At 50.3% G+C, this 15,926-nt stretch overlaps 1 protein-coding gene across 1 annotated transcript; it reads left to right on the top strand.

Moving 5' to 3' along the window:
- The first annotated feature begins 6,885 nt into the window (after positions 1–6,885).
- CAPNS1 (calpain small subunit 1) lies at positions 6,886–15,241 on the top strand. Its single transcript, XM_025854573.2, has 11 exons — positions 6,886–7,039; positions 7,939–8,156; positions 9,119–9,152; positions 9,436–9,525; positions 9,681–9,738; positions 9,836–9,900; positions 12,113–12,181; positions 12,275–12,353; positions 12,495–12,611; positions 14,446–14,504; positions 14,691–15,241. Exons 2-11 carry the CDS (start codon positions 7,957–7,959, stop codon positions 14,715–14,717), a joined length of 798 nt encoding a protein of 265 aa, XP_025710358.1. The 5' UTR covers positions 6,886–7,039; positions 7,939–7,956; the 3' UTR covers positions 14,718–15,241.
- Positions 15,242–15,926: the final 685 nt, after the last annotated feature.

The following is a 15,926-nucleotide window of genomic DNA, read 5'->3' as shown; positions in this document are numbered from 1 at the left end:
CAATCAAGAAATGGGCAGAAGACATGAACAGACATTTTTCCAAAGAAGACATCCAAATGGCCAACAGACACATGAAAAAGTGCTCAACATCGCTCGGCATCAGGGAAATCCAAATCAAAACCTCAATGAGATACCACCTCACACCAGTCAGAATGGCTAAAATTAACAAGTCAGGAAACGACAGATGTTGGCGGGGATGTGGAGAAAGGGGAACCCTCCTACACTGTTGGTGGGAATGCAAGCTGGTACAGCCACTCTGGAAAACAGTATGGAGGTTCCTCAAACACTTGAAAATAGAGCTACCATACGATCCAGCAATTGCACTACTGGGTATTTACCACAAAGATACAAATGTAGGGATCCGAAGGGGTACGTGCACCCCAATGTTTATAGCAGCAATGTCCACAATAGCCAAACTGTGGAAAGAGCCAAGATGTCCATCGACAGATGAATGGATAAAGAAGATGTGGTATATATACACAATGGAATATTACGCAGCCATCAAAAGGAATGAGATCTTGCCATTTGCAACCACGTGGATTAAACTGGAGGGTGTTATGCTGAGTGAAATAAGTCAATCAGAGAAAGACATGTATCATATGACCTCACTGATATGAGGAATTCTTAATCTCAGGAAACAAACTGAGTGTTGCTGGAGTGGTGGGGGTGGGAGGGATGGGGTGGCTGGGTGATAGACATTGGGGAGGGAATGTGCTATGGTGAGCGCTGTGAATTGTGCAAGACTGTTGAATCACAGATCTGTACTTCTGCAACAAATAATGCAAGATATGTTAAGAAAAAAGAAAAAGAAGAAGATAGCAGGAGGGGGAGAATGAAGGGGAGTAAGTCGGAGGGGGAGACGAACCATGAGAGACGATGGACTCTGAAAAACAAACTGAGGGTTCTAGAGGGGAGGGGGGTGGGGGGATGGGTTAGCCTGGTGATGGGTATTCAAGAGGGCACGTTCTGCGTGGAGCACTGGGTGTTATGCACAAACAATGAATCATGGAACACTACATCAAGAACTAATGATGTGATGTATGGTGATTAACATAACAATAAAAAATTAAAAAAAATAAATAATCACAATGCCAGCACAGGGCCTGGCATATTGTATTCATTCACCCATCCATCCACTCATTCAATCACGTGTTCATTTACTCATTCATCCCATAGATATTTATTGAGATCCTGCCATGTTCTAGGAACCTTACTAGGTACTGTTGCTACTGCAGTAACAAACAAAATCCCTGTCCTCATACAATCTAAAGTGTGGTGTTAGTGTAAGAACAATGTACTGGATAATGTAACAGAATGGTTGGCCAGACTAGAGAACATAAGAATTTATAAGGTAGGGGCACCTGGGTGGCTCAGTCATTAAGTGTCTGCCTTTGGCTCAGGTCATGGTCCCAGGGTCCTGGGATCGAGCCCCACATCAGGCTCCCTGCTCAGCGGGAAGCCCGCGTCTCCCTCTCCCACTCCCCCTGCTTGTGTTCCCTCTCTCGCTGTGTCTCTGTCAAATAAATAAATAAAATCTTAAAAAAAAAAGAATTTATAAGATAGAAGCATTGTGTCTCATCAGTTGGATTGATCTCTCATTTATTTGGAGAAAAATATCAGTTTGGAATCGCATCTTACATGATAAAACAAAATAAATTCCAGCTGGATTTGAATAATATGTGTGTGGGGGAATTGCACAGTGAAAATCTAATGGATGTTTTTACCAACAAATACTGAATAACTTCTGGAGGGGGAAAGACATTCTGAACTTCAACATAGTGAGGGGAACAAATCATCAAGGAAAAGACTGATGAATTAGGCTGTACAAAGAACTGAATCTTCTATTTTTTTTAAAGATTATATTTATAAGAGAGAGAGAGAGAGAGAGAGAGAGAGTGGGGGAAGGGGCAGAGGGAGAGGGAGAAGGAGACTCTTCGCTGAGCAGGGAAGCCCGATGTGGGGCTCCATCCTTGGGATCATGATCTGAGCCCCAGGCAGACACTTAACTGACTGAGCCACCCAGGCACCTCAGAGCTGAATATTTTATATGTCCAAAAAGGGCATAGGCAAAATTGAAGTAAATATGCATTAGAGAAGTATATTTGCAACAAAAATGATAGACAATTGGTTAACATCCTCAATGAATGAAGATATTAACAAAATAATGTGAAATTAACATTAAAAACCGACAAATAAAAATGGGCATGGACTATGAATAAACAATTTGTAGAAGAAATATCAATGGCCAAAAAAACATGAAAGCCACATTCACCGAAGAATGTTACTTAAAATACTGGGACACCTCCTTTTGTCTGGCAAATCAGCAAAGATCTTAAACTATGGTTCCCCAAGGCTGAGGACAGTTCGGGGCAATGAGAGACTCCATCCACCACAGTTGGGATGTGAATGGCAATGACCTTTCTGGAGACTTTGTAGCTTGAGTCCAAAGCCTGAAAATATGCCCATCTATTGATCCATCACTGACATTGCTAGGAATTTAGCCCCTGGAAATAATCAAGGAAGTGGGTAAATATTTTACTAAAAGGATTTTCAAGACACCATTTTTTTTTATTATTAAAAAAAAGGAAGGAAGGAAGGAAAGGAGGGAGGGAGGGTAAGGAGGGATTGAGGAAGGAAGGACCAAATGTCCAAGCAGAATTTAACAACATTTCAGGAAGTGTTAAGAATACTCAAAGATTGGGATGCCTGGGTGGCTAAGTTGGTTAAGTATCTGCCTTCAGCTCAGGTCGTGATCCCAGGGTCCTGGGATCAAGCCCTGCATTGGGCTTCCTGCTCGGCGGGGAGCCTGCTTCTCCCTCTCCCCGCTGCTCATGCTCTCTCAAATAAATAAAATCTTAAAAAAAATTAAATAGGCTTTACGCCCCACGTGGGGCTCGAACTCCCACAACCCCGAGATCAAGAGTCACGTTCTCTACCAAGTGAGCCAGCCAGGCCCCCCACTGAGTTTAAATCTCGACTCTGGTACTTACCAGCTGTGTGATCTTGGACAAGTAATCCCATCTCTCCTCTCATTGGCTTGATAGTAATAACTTCTACCTGCATCAGTCAGAATACGCTAGGTTATGCTGTAGTAACAAATGAGCCCTAGACCTTAGTAGACTAACTCCTCAAATTTTATTTCTTGCTCATAGAAACAACCAGATGTCCTCCATGCCATGGCTCCAGCTAGCTTCCTTCATGTGGCACCTTTGTGCTTGTCCAGCTCCCAAAGTTGCCTAGGCAGGGGATGAAAGCATAGAGCATCCTGCACTGGCTTTTGAATGCTACATTTAAAAGTGACGCTCTGGGAGTGCCTGGTTGGCTAAGTCGGTTAAGTATCTGCTCTCAGCTCAGGTCATGATCTTTGGGTCCTGGGATCAAGCCCCACATCGGGCTCCCTGCTCAGCGGGGAGTCTGTTTCTCCCTCTTCCTGCTGCTTCCCATGCTTGTTCTCTCTCTCTCTTAAATAAATAAATAAAATCTTTTTTCTTTTTTTTTAAGTGACACTCCCACCAGCACCTGGCTGGCTTAGTCTGTAGAGCATACAACTCTTGATCTCTGGGTTGTAAGTATAAGCTCCACATTGGGCATAAAGATTACTTAAAAATAAAACAAGGGGCACCTAGCTGGCTCAGTTGGTGTAGCATGTAACTCTTGATCATCGGGTCGTAAGTTCGAGCCCCACGTTTAGTGCAGAGATTACTTAAAAATAAAATCTTTAAAAAACTAAATAAAATAAATTTTAAAATATTAAAAGTGACACTCCCAATATTTCTGTTCACATTTTATTGGCCAAAACAAGTCAGATAACCAAGCCTGAGTTCAAAGGAGTCTGGAAGTTGGTGGAGGGCTTTAGTAAGGCTTTTGCTGTACTATCTCATCGATGGTGCTGACATTCAATGAGAAACTTCACTCAAAACATTTTATTCATTCCACAAATATTTACTGAGTACCTAAGATGTGCCAGGCATGTTCTAGGAAGTAGGTACACAGCAGTGAACAAGACAGGGAGCAGCCCCTTGAGGAGCTAATATTCTAGTGGGGGAGAAAGACAAAGAACTGGATAAATAAACTATACATTATGTTAATAGGTGATAAATGATAAAGGCAGTGTAGGGGTGGGGTGGGGTGGGGAGTGTGGGCCTTAAATCAAAGATCTAAACGGACCTTCGTGAGGCGACTAATATGCAGATTTGAGACACTAAGAGGTGAGGCACTAAGGTGTGGCTAGAGAGGGCCTTGGTAACGGGGTAGCAGCCCTCAAGGGCACCAGGAAATGGGCTGGTTGGGTATTGCTGCACTTGCAGAGCCTTCTTGTCAGTGTTCAGCTGGGAACATCCAGGTTAAGCTGCCAGTAGGGTGGGTTTCTTCTCACTTTCTTAAGAGGGAGGAGGTGAGGTCAAAGAGGTGACAGGACAGATCCCTAGCTTAGTGACCATGGTGAGGACTTTGACTTCTTAAGAGGAGAGAGGTGCAGCCAAGGGACGGCCCTGACCTGACTCAGGGTGTCACAGGCTCCCTCTGGCTGCAGATGGGGAGAGATCATGAGGGCAGGCAGGGGAGCAGGGAGCCCAGGGAGGAGCTGCTGTGGTGTCCAGGACTGGGAGGATGGAGTCTGGACCAGTGCTGGTGGAGGTAGTGGCTGGGCCAGTGCAGGTTTCCTGACAGGTTGGAGTAGGTGTGGAAGAGAGGTCAGGGATGATCCTGGACAGAGGTGCCATCAACCTAGATGGGGAAGTGGGGGAGGGAGCAGGTTTGGAAGTCAGAAGCTCAGTTTAGGATGTGTGAAGTTTGAGACACTTCTAAGATCCCCACGGAGAAGGTGAGGAGAACGCAGTTTGTAGGAGCCTGGAGGTGTCTGGGTGGAAGACAGAAATCTGGTTATTAACAGCCTAGAGATGGAATTTAACCATGTATTTGGTGGAGATCCTCTACGGCATGAGTGGGGTACAGAGGATCCCACTGAGGCTTGGAACTGGCCAGGGCTAAGGGGTCAGGGAGACTGATCTAGGTGACAGTAAGTGGCATGAGATGGCAGCGTGTGTTACGAGAGAGTATAAGTTACAAGCAAGCAACTGCAAGCCTCACCCAGTCTCGGGTGGGGGAGGAGACAGGGAGTGCTTCCTAGAAGTGACTCCTGAGCTGACACCCAAGCCTGAGTACCTACATCACCAGGTAAAAAAGTCAGGAGTGTTCCAGGTCGAGGACACAGCCCAGGCAAAGGCCTGGCAGCCAAGTGAGTCCTGGAGAGGGCAGACAGCGGACGCTTTCCAGTGTGGCAGGGAAGGGTGTGGTGAGAAGGGAATTTGGATGAGTCATCACCAAAAGTTTTGGCATCAGCCATGCCCAGGTTTACACCTGGTTCTGCCATCCTGTGTGACCTCGGGCAAGTGACCCGGCCTCCAGGTTTCTCTCCTGTAAGATCCTGCCTCATAGGCAAGGCTTGTGTAGCAATTCCTTGGCCTGGCTGCTAATGCAGTTTTGTCTGTGGTGATCTTGTTAAATGAGCTATTATCATATTAATTATATTATTTTTTAAGTTCATTGTTTTTAGTAATCTCTACACCCAATGTGGGGCTCAAACTCATGACCCCGAGATCAAGAGTTTCATGCTCTTCCCACTCAGCTAGCCAGGTGCCCCAATACTAATTATATTACTGAAAAGTCAATGCATTAGGGTAGTGGTTAAGGTTACAGGCTAGGGAGTTTACCCTGAGTCAGTTTATTTGTAAAATGGAAATGCTGCATACATCCATTCCATAGGACTGTTATAAGGGCATATGAGGTTATATGTAAAGTGCTCAGGAGAGTGCTTGGCAGTTATTTTTATCAGTATTATCTAAGGGTGAGTCAGTCAACCACCTGAGGAATCCAGGTGGGCTGCAGGAGGAGGGAACATGGGTACAGGCACACAAAATGATTCCTCTCTACTAAGCGTTTACCACTTAATTCTGCAGGGGAATGGGAACCCCTGTTCTCATTTTACAGATTATTAAGTCCTTGCTTAAACAAACCAAAACAAAAAACAGCCTTGCTCGGAGCCCAAAGGATCCCACTTATTAAATAGCAGAGCCAGGATTCAGACTCGAGCTAAGCCAGCCTCCAGGGGAGATTCTAAGGGCCAGACATCCAGAATGCCTGGGAACCAGATTTAACTCCCTCTGAGGAGCCCTGAAGTTTGGAGACTGGAGCCCGAGAGCGAACGATCTCCAAAGGAGGTTTCAGTCGCCATTTTCCCTGCCCGCTCCTGCATTCCCCAGCCCCTACTCCTCCACCAGATCTCGGGAACATCTAGCCTCAGAAACCAGGCCGTGGCCAGAGGGACTCTTCCTGTGCCCAGGCCCCTCTATAGAGATGGGAAGAAGGAGGCGACACTTGGCGACCCTGACTCGGGGTGAAAAGGTGCGGGTGGAGGAGGCACAGGCAACTTTTGTAGGCGGCAAAGTCCCTCCCGCAGTTTGACCGCCATGCGGGTTGCTGCAGGGTCCCGGGAAATCTAGTCTAGCCTTAGCCCCCGCCCCAAATGCGGGCGCTTGTCCCCGGGCTGTGGGCCAAACAAAATTCGGGTCTCCAGATGCTTTGTCGCGACAAGGCTAGGACAGGGGCCGCGTGCCAGGAGTCCCTTTTCCAGCGGACCGAAAACCGCACCCGTGGCCGCATGGAAGCGAATCCACACTGCAACAGTAGGGGGTGACCTGGGCCGTGGCGACTGAACTTCCCCGGGGATTCATTCACCTGACCTGGACAACAGGGGACGAACTCAGACCTCTGGAGTCTGGGCGGGGTCGGAACCCACAGCTCAGGAAACGAGCGGGGCGGAGCCGCGGCGGCCGCATCCCGTTACGTGAGGCGGGCCCGGCGCACGCAGGCGCAGCTTCAGTGCAGGCTCTAGGACCGCGCGGATGCTTGGTGGGCCGCCCCGCAGAGCCTAACCCGGTCCAGGCGGCCTGAGTCACCGGCCCCGCCCTACGGAGCCGGACGCGGCCAGAGGCCCGGGAGCAGCTCGGACGAACGGACCGGAGGACGTGTGAGCGAGGCGGTGAGCGCCCGATCTGGGTTACCCCTGTACTCCGTAATCCCGGTCCTTGCGGCCCCCATATCCCACGAAACCCTTAAGTCCTGATCTCAGGGGTCGCCCAGACCCATGATCTCAGATTTGAAGCCCCAGTCTGTCCGGCACCGAGTTATCCCTCCGCGGGGACTCTTCTACCCTCTGCCTCAGGATCTAAAATTCGAGCCCATGGATTTGAGAGATCCCACAAATTTCTGCCCAGGGTGGGGTCCCCAGAGCCACGATCCTTAGATCCGTTTTCTAAATTATAATGGGAACCCCGTTATCCCGGGCCCCGGAATTCATACCAACAGTCTTAGACCCGAGCCCACAGAACCAGCGGTGACATTGTAATCCCGCTGCTGGGAGTACTCGAAACCCTCAGGCTCACATTCTGGGATTTCCTAAACCGTGCCCCAGAGGCCTCCAGGTGGAGAATCTCTGATCGGCGCCCCTGACCCGCCCAAGACCCCAAAGTCCAGTTCTGGGGCTCGATCTCAGATTCGTGTGCCCAGACACGTCAAAGATGCCTCACACCAACTTGGGCCCCCATCTTGAGAACCCCACCAGACCGGGACCCTTACCCTTAATGATGCCTATGCATAGACTGAGTCCAGGGTCCCTCTAGCTAGACGGAGATCCTTTGGACCCAGAGGGGATTTCAAACCCGATCTTCCGTCCCTATCCCACCCATCCGAGAACTACACTACTCCAGAAGCCCCGACCCCATCCCAAATGGACCCTCAAGCCCCAGCCGGAGGATAGGTTCCCGCCCGGAGGCCACATATTACTCCCCCGAAGTCCAGCTGCCAGAAAGGCGTATTTTTGTGTGGAGGGAGCGGGCTCAATGGCGATGCGGCCTTTTGACCCCTTTTTTCCCCCCTCAGGAATCTTAATTTGCAGCCATGTTCCTGGTTAACTCGTTCTTGAAGGGAGGCGGCGGCGGGGGAGGCGGGGGCCTGGGCGGGGGCCTGGGGAATGTGATCGGAGGCCTGATCAGCGGAGCGGGAGGAGGCGGAGGCGGCGGCGGCGGCGGCGGCGGCGGAGGCGGCGGCGGTGGCGGAACTGCCATGCGCATCCTGGGCGGGGTCATTAGTGCCATCAGGTAAGGCGGGGCCCGAAGAGGGGAGGGGCCTGGCGGAGGAGCATGTCCCGCCCGCATAGATTGAGGTAACCTGGCGGCTGACCTGCAGTCTTAATTAGGCTGGGCTGGGCCTGGGCTGCGGGACCCGCCTGGAGGGGGCTGACCGTAAGGAGGCTGATGGCAGTTCAGGAGGCGGGGCTTGACATGGGCGGAGTCTGACTGTTGAGGGGACGATCTGATGGGGCGCGGCTGGGGTTTCGGTAGGTGGGGCTTAATGCCTGCTTCCAGCTACCCGGGCGACGAACGTTAGGGGGCGGAGCCGATGAGGCTTGGGGTCTCTTCATGCGGGCAAGACTTGCCTTATGGGGGCACCCGCATGGCCGTCGTGGTGGGTCGGTGAGGGGGTGGACCCAGAAGAGGCCGAGGCCTAATGGGATAGGGGAAATGATCTTGAAGGGGCTGGGTCTGTCTGGGAACTGTCTGGATTAAAATAGAAATATGACCTGGTGGAGGTGGAGCAGGTTGTCGTTAGGGGCCTAATTAACCATGGCCACCCCTCGAAGGGGTGGGAACTCATGGAGCTGGGGTGGGGTGTTGGGAAGACACAGGCGTTTAGGAAGCCATAGGATGGAGTCGGTTCCTAGACAGAAGGGACCTGAGGAGGGTGAAGCCCCAGGAAGCTGGGTCAGAGCTTCTATGAAGCTGAGCTGTCGAAGGGGCTGGATCTGTTGAGGAATCTGCCATTGGGCAGGTGTGCCCTGGCAGGAGTGGCGCCTACTGTGGGGTCGGGGCTCTGAGTTTCCTGCCAGGTGCAGCCAGAGCAGCAAAGATAGGAACAGGTGAGGACAAGGACAGATAAGTCAAGCAGAGGGAGAGGTAGGGAGGGTGGTGGGCTGGGGTTTGGGGGGTTGGGGCGCGGGGGCTGCGGTGGTCTTTGGAGGCCCCGCCCACTGGCGCTAACTCCCTTATTTGTCTCCCCTCAGTGAGGCAGCTGCACAGTACAACCCAGAGCCTCCGGTAAGCACCCCCCTCCATAATCAGAGACCCTGCTTCTCACTCCGAGGCCTTTTTCAGCATCCATCATTGTCACTTTGTCCCTCTTACGAAATTCCTCTCATTAAGTCTCTCCCTTGCCATGTCCCCAAACATAGTCATGGATCTTAGCTATAGCCACTGTCCACTGACCATCTCTCATTCCTTTGATCACCCAGCCACCAAGCCCACTCTGACTTTCCCACCTAGGGCTGTCCTGGCCAGGGCACCCCTACCCCACTCGCTCTGAGATCCTCTCCCTCTGTAGCCTCCACGCACCCATTACTCCAACATTGAGGCCAATGAGAGCGAGGAGGTCCGGCAGTTCCGGAGGCTGTTTGCCCAGCTGGCTGGAGATGTAAGTAACCCTGGGCCCCCATCCTTGTCCTAACTTCTCCATGCCTTCCTTTGGGCTGCCCTTGCACACACACTCAACAATGGCAATCCCCAAAGAATCCCCATTCTCCCTCATGACACTCTTCCCTTTTAACCATCCCTGACTTTTCTCCACAGGACATGGAGGTCAGTGCCACAGAACTCATGAACATTCTCAACAAGGTCGTAACCCGACGTGAGTTATTGCGCTCAACATATAGGGCAGGTTTAGAGTCTTGGGCGCTGGGGTAGCTGTGACCTCTGGCCTCTGACTTTCAACCTGTCCCCCACAGACCCTGATCTGAAAACTGATGGCTTTGGCATTGACACATGTCGCAGCATGGTGGCCGTGATGGATGTATCCTTGGGGGCAATCTGACTGCAGCCCTGGGTGAAGGAGTTTTGTGAGAGCACGGTTGGGACAGCCAGGGTGTAGCTTGCACACCCACAAACGTGGACATGCATATATCAGAACACACACCCACTACCACACACCAGGACTTGTGGCAATAAATAGTAACATCAGCTGGCGCGTCACAGCCATGATGTTAAATAGGCAGATTTTTTTTTTTTTTTTTTTTAAGATTTTGTCTATTTGTGAGAGAGAGAGCACAAGCAGGGGGAGAGCCAGACAGAGGGAGAAGCAGGCTCCTTGCTCGGCAACTCGATCCCAGGACCCTAGGATCATGACCTGAGCTGAAGGCAGACACTTAACTTCCCGAGCCACCCAGGCATCCCAAAAAGGCAGAATTGTTAGAGTTCATTTTGTAGGCAAAGAAATTGAGACTCAGAGAGAGGCAATCATTTGTCTGAAGGTATATGAAAAGAGTAAGTGCCAGGATAGGAATTTGGACTCAGGTCTTTTAGGCTTGAGAGCCCAAGCTTATTTTCTTTCTTTCTTTCTTTCTTTTTTTTTTTTAAGTAAGTACTACACCCAACGTGGGGCTTGAACTCAGGACGGGGAGATCAAGAGTCGCATGCTCTACCGACTGAGCCAGCCAGGTGCCCCAAGAACCCAAGCTTATAACTGCTGTAGGTGTGGCCGTATACGTGCACATGTATACAAGGGCACACCGTATAAGTGAAGATACGTGAAGGCATGTTCACAGGAACACACATGCATGTTTGCACATGGGCCAGTCATTAGCTGATCTGGGATACGTGCACGCTCAGCACATAGAGAAAATGTAGACACGTGTGTTGTCATGTGATCACATACATCTGTTGCACAGAGTTCTACAAGCTTGGCTGTGCCGCTTAGCAAGGTTATTGAGCCTCTTTGTGCCTCATTTTGCCTGTCTGTAAAATGAAGTGAATGATAATGGTGAAACTGAATTGGAGCTGCATGCAAAAGGTTTAGCACAGCATGTAGCACATGGTAAGAGGTCTGTACGCATTAGCTGCTACTATGATCTTAGGTAGATGTTCATCTCTGAATCGGTTTCTTTTGCTGTGACTGGGGAATAATACTGGTGAGGCTGGTGTCTTAAGGATTTAGTGAGAAAAGTGATGTTTCTGAGAAGCTTAGCACTGCCTGGCATGTACTAGGTAACTTGATAAATCTTGGCCATCATTATTATTGAGAGTTTATCAAACATTAGCCCCTGAGCTAAGGGCTTTATCTCATTCTGCTTATATCACAAACCCAGCAGGTATGTACTGTCATCACCTGATTTCCTTAGAGTTCTAAGATACCCTTGTTTTTCACATGTCCTGACATTCATGAAATTGAATTGCTATTAAGAATTTTAGGGGTGCCTGGGTGGCTCAGTAGTTAAGCATCTGCCTTCTGCTCAGGTCAGGATCCCAGGGTTCTGGGATAGAGCCCCATATCCGGGTCCCTGCTCCACCTGGAGGCCTGCTTGTCCCTCTCCCCCTCCCCCTGCTTGTGTTCCCTCTCTTGCTGTGTCTCTCTCTGTCAAATAAATAAATAAAATCTTAAAAAAAAAGAATTTTATACATGAGGGCACCTAGGTGGCTCAGTCAGTTAAGCATCTGACTTTGGCTCAGGTCATGATCCTGGAGTCCTGGGATCAAGCCCCACGGGTGGGCTCCCTGCTCATCGGGCAGTCTGCTTCTCCCTTTTCCTCTGCCCCTCCCCCTGCTTCTTCTCTTTCTCGATCCCCCTCTCTCTCTCTCAGATAAATAAAATCTTTTTAAAAAATTTAAAAAAATGCTGGAACTTAAAAAAAATTTTTATAAATGAGAAGTTAGTTACTATTTTTAGGTGAGGAATTTATAGTTTAAAGAAGTTATGGTTATGGCTTATTTTTAATTTATTTTACTTAAAAATAAAATATATATTTATTTAGTAATCTCTACACCCAATGTGGGTCTCAAACTCACGACCCTGAGATCAAGAGTTGCATGTTCTTCCAACTGAGCCAGCCAGGAGCCCCCAAAATCTTAAAAAAAAAAGAAACATGAACTAAACTACGTATGGATAAAAAGAAAAGTCAAACCATATCCAAGGTTTTAGCCTAGACTCCCCTGCTTGGTCATGATCACAGTGCATACAGCGCATGCATCTGGGTATAGTCATTACACTATTCTTAACACCCCTCCACCAGAGTGACACCACTGGCAAGCTGGGCTTCCAAGAATTCAAGTACTTGTGGAACAACATCAAAAAGTGGCAGGTGCGTGGTGACCTCAAACTCAAAAGACCTCAAGCCATGAAGATGCCACGCCCTACGATGTTCAATTGAATCCTTACCTCCCTGTCCCCACAGGCCATATACAAACAGTTTGACCTTGACCATTCAGGTACCATCTGCAGCAGTGAACTCCCAGGGGCCTTTGAGGCAGCAGGTATGGCTGACAGGGATATGGTATGACTGGGGGTGGCATTGGTAAGGCAGCCCCCCATGAGCTGGTCTGAGCCTGAATCCTAGGGGTGGGAGTGGGTCGGGCCTTTTGGCCCCCACACCTGAGAAAGGAAACCATTCTCAGGGTTCCACCTGAATGAACATCTCTACAACATGATCATCCGACGCTACTCGGATGAAGGAGGGAACATGGATTTTGACAACTTCATCAGCTGCCTGGTCAGGCTGGACGCCATGTTCCGTGAGTGACACCCTAGCTCTCTTCCTGGGTGGGAATTTGTCCCACCTCCTTTGGCCAGGGTCTTCTCTGAGCCTGACCCCGAGGTAAGCAATTCCAGGGACAGCAACAGCCCAGTTCCTGCCTTCACGTCACTCACAGTCCACTGGAGGAGAGGCAAATCACCAGACGGTGACTGCTCAGAATGGTTACAGTTGGGATAGGGGAAGCTCAGGGCAGTGATCAGGCCTGGGAGGAGAAGCTCAGGGCCGAGTGGGTTTAGATTTGTTAATGGGAAAGCCCAGTGAGCTATCTGAACCTAGGAGGCACTCGATGCAGACTCTGAGGTCAAGAAGGGCTTCCTGGAGGAGGACAGGTGTGACTTGAGGGATGAAGAGGAGTGACCCCAGGGAGAGAGTGGAGACAAGTGTTGCTGTGGGAACAGCCTGTGCAAAGGGAAAGAGAAGGCAGTGCTTTTGGTGTTTTTTGTTGAACTCAATTCTGAATGCTGGAGAGGGGTTGGGATGCAGAGACATAAGGCTGGGAGGGGTTAGTAGGGGCTGGATTGTGAGGGCTCTCATGAACATGAATGCACTGAATCTTTAAGACCACGGTCAAGTGGGAATTATTGTCCCCATTTTCTGGAGGAGGAACCTAGGGTTCAAGGAGGCAAAACTGCTTGCTCCCAGCCACTCAGCTAGGAAGTTGCAAAGCCAGAATTTGAACTTGGATCTGAGAGAACTGAGTAAAAGGAAGCAGGAGCAATCGGCACGGTCAGGCCATGCAGGGCTGTGAGTGCCATGTTCAGGGGTGCTCCAACATTACTGGGGGCAATGGAGAGCCATAGCAGGTTCTAGGCAGAGGAAGGATGGGGTCAGGTTTGGCTTTAGGAAGATCTCAGCCTCTGGAAGAGCCCAGGGAGGGCAAAGCATTTAAACCGTGGGTAGAGGGGCGCCTGGGTGGCTCAGTCGTTAAGCGCCTGCCTTCGGCTTAGGTCATGATCCCAGCGTCCTGGGATCGAGCCCCACATCGGGCTCTCTGCTCTGCGGGAAACCTGCTTCTCCCTCTCCCACTCCCCCTGCTTGTGTTCCTGCTCTCTCTCTCTCTCTGTGTCAAATAAATAAAATCTTTAAAAAATAAACCAACCAACCAACCATGGGTAGAGAAAAAGGGGCAGGTATGTCAGGGACATGAAGGGAAGGGGGAATGGACAATAAGGGCAGATGATTCCAAAAGTCACTTATGAGAAGGCCTAAGAAATGGCCATTAGATTTACCAGCAAGAGGGCCAGGAGGAACTGCAGTGAGTGCAGTGTCCAGGACACCACATGTGTGGATACTTGAGGGCGGTAACTGAGTTGTTAGAGAGGGAGCAAAGACAGTGTAGACCCTGGTTTGCCTAGGTTTCGCTTTGGGTGGGGAACATGGAGTCAGGTTTCAGGACATGAGTGGGGACTACACCAGACAGTAGGAGCAGGAAGTGGGTGCCCCTATTTTATTATTTTTTTCATATAGATACATAGATAGATAGATTTTTTTTTTTTAATTAAGTAAACTCTACATGCAATGTGGGGCTTTAACTCATGACCCGGAGATCAAGGGTTGCATGCTCCACCAACTGAACGAGACAGGTGCTCCAAGTGCTAGCCACTATTACCATCATCCCATATGTTAGTATATTTTTATCTTTTTTTTTTTTCTTTTTAAGATTTTATTTTTAAGTTACCTCCACACCCGATTTGGGGCTCAAACTCACAACCCTGAGATCAGGAGTCGCATGCTCTACTGACTGCGCCAGCCAGGTGCCCCTGTATATTTTTATCCTAAAAGCCAAATCCCCCAACCCTTTCCCTCTCTAGGTGCCTTCAAATCTCTTGACAAGGATGGCACTGGACAAATTCAGGTGAACATCCAGGAGGTAAGAACTCCCGTTCTGGGATGTGGGTGCCCAGGAGGGGAGCCCTTCCCCTCAGCTCCTTGTACCAACTCAGAGCTTGGGCTCCCTCCCTCCTGTTTTCCCAAAAACCCCTGGGGGGAGAGCAGAGAAAGGTGTCTGCTATTCTTTGGTTCCCTGCTCCTCACCCTGTGCCCTTCCTCTCCCCAGTGGCTGCAGCTGACCATGTATTCCTGAATGGGAACCCCAGACCTGCCCCCTCATCACCTCACTATAGGAGTCACCTTGGATTCTTCCGTCTCTCCCAGGGTTGAGCCAGGCTGCAGTCTCGTCTTCATGGGTCCTACTGACCTTGGTTCCCCCAACCCTTGGCACTCAGCTTCTTAGTCAACAGCCGGGGCCCAACATGTCCCCACATGCCATGCCCTGAGTTACCTGTGGCTCTGAGACACTCCCAACACACCCTGTCCCGAGGGTCACCCCACCCCCGGTACACCCATCCCACACCCACTCCACAACCTGCCTCATGCACCTGTGCCAAACCCAACAGTTACATGGTTTCCACACCCCAAGGGCCCTTCTCTTGGTTCCCGGAGGGTCACTCCAGTCCCTACACACTCTGGCACACCTGTTCACACTTACCACCCTGGCAGCCAAACTCTAGGCCCTAACAGGCCCAGGTGCCCCTGTGCCTTTGTCTGCCTCTGCTCTCAGCCTGCCAGGCCCAGGAGGAAATAAAAGCACCCCGGTTGCTGCTCGGAGATCTGCTTCCTGTTCTGAGCGTCGAGGGGTGGCTCTGTCTCTGTCAGGGGCAGAGGGAAGTCTAGGTCCTAGAGTACGGGGGTGGTTTGGTCTGTCTCATGTCTATCCCTCTTCTTGTCTTTGTCCTTTTTCTCATACTGGATTCTAGCTGAGCTGCAGTCTCATTCTTGCTGAGATCCCTTACAGATCCTGTGGAGGCTGAGACTGGGACCCAGAAGCCTGGGCAATCTGTGCTTCTGCTGTAAGAGCCAGGCCCTTGGGAGGTCTCAGTATTGCACCCCCTCTCCCCGCTCTGTTCCCCAAGGCCATGCTTGCTCCCTCTTGGCTCTGTCCTGAGTGAGTCTGTCCTCACTTACCTCTCCCTCTGTTGTGTCATGGACCATGCTCAGTATCTTCCTTCCCGCCCTTGAGCCTCTGCAAGGAGAAGGGCTGCCTGATACCAGAATAGAGCCCCTCTCGAATTCCAGGACATGATCCCAGATCCCCAAGCCCTGCAAGGCAGCCCAGGGGTACTGTTTGGGCTCCCCAGCCCCTCAGGAGGGCTGAGAGGCAGCAATATCCTATGAGTAGCCTTGTAGTAGCAGTCATTCTCCAGCATGAGGGACTCAGGGCTGGGGCAATGGGCTGTCCTAGTGTGGCGATTCCTTGGTGGTGGGAAGATGGGCGGGGTACAAACAAATGGAG

This window comes from Callorhinus ursinus, unplaced genomic scaffold (genome assembly GCF_003265705.2).
Source record: "Callorhinus ursinus isolate GAN/ISIS: 27379988/994484 unplaced genomic scaffold, GSC_fseal_2.0 scaffold61, whole genome shotgun sequence".
Classification (NCBI taxonomy): domain Eukaryota; kingdom Metazoa; phylum Chordata; class Mammalia; order Carnivora; family Otariidae; genus Callorhinus; species Callorhinus ursinus.
This window is presented reverse-complemented; position numbering and strand designations above follow the sequence as displayed.

What these genes read in the sequence shown, in the direction of transcription:
- CAPNS1 (XM_025854573.2), top strand. Translation starts at nt 7,957, where the DNA reads ATGTTCCTGGTTAACTCGTTCTTGAAGGGAGGCGGCGGCGGGGGAGGC. An exon ending in GGGGTCATTAGTGCCATCAG is followed by an intron (nt 8,157 to 9,118) that starts GTAAGGCGGGGC and finishes GTCTCCCCTCAG; the next exon opens with TGAGGCAGCTGCACAGTACA. An exon ending in GCATGGTGGCCGTGATGGAT is followed by an intron (nt 9,901 to 12,112) that starts GTATCCTTGGGG and finishes CCCCTCCACCAG; the next exon opens with AGTGACACCACTGGCAAGCT.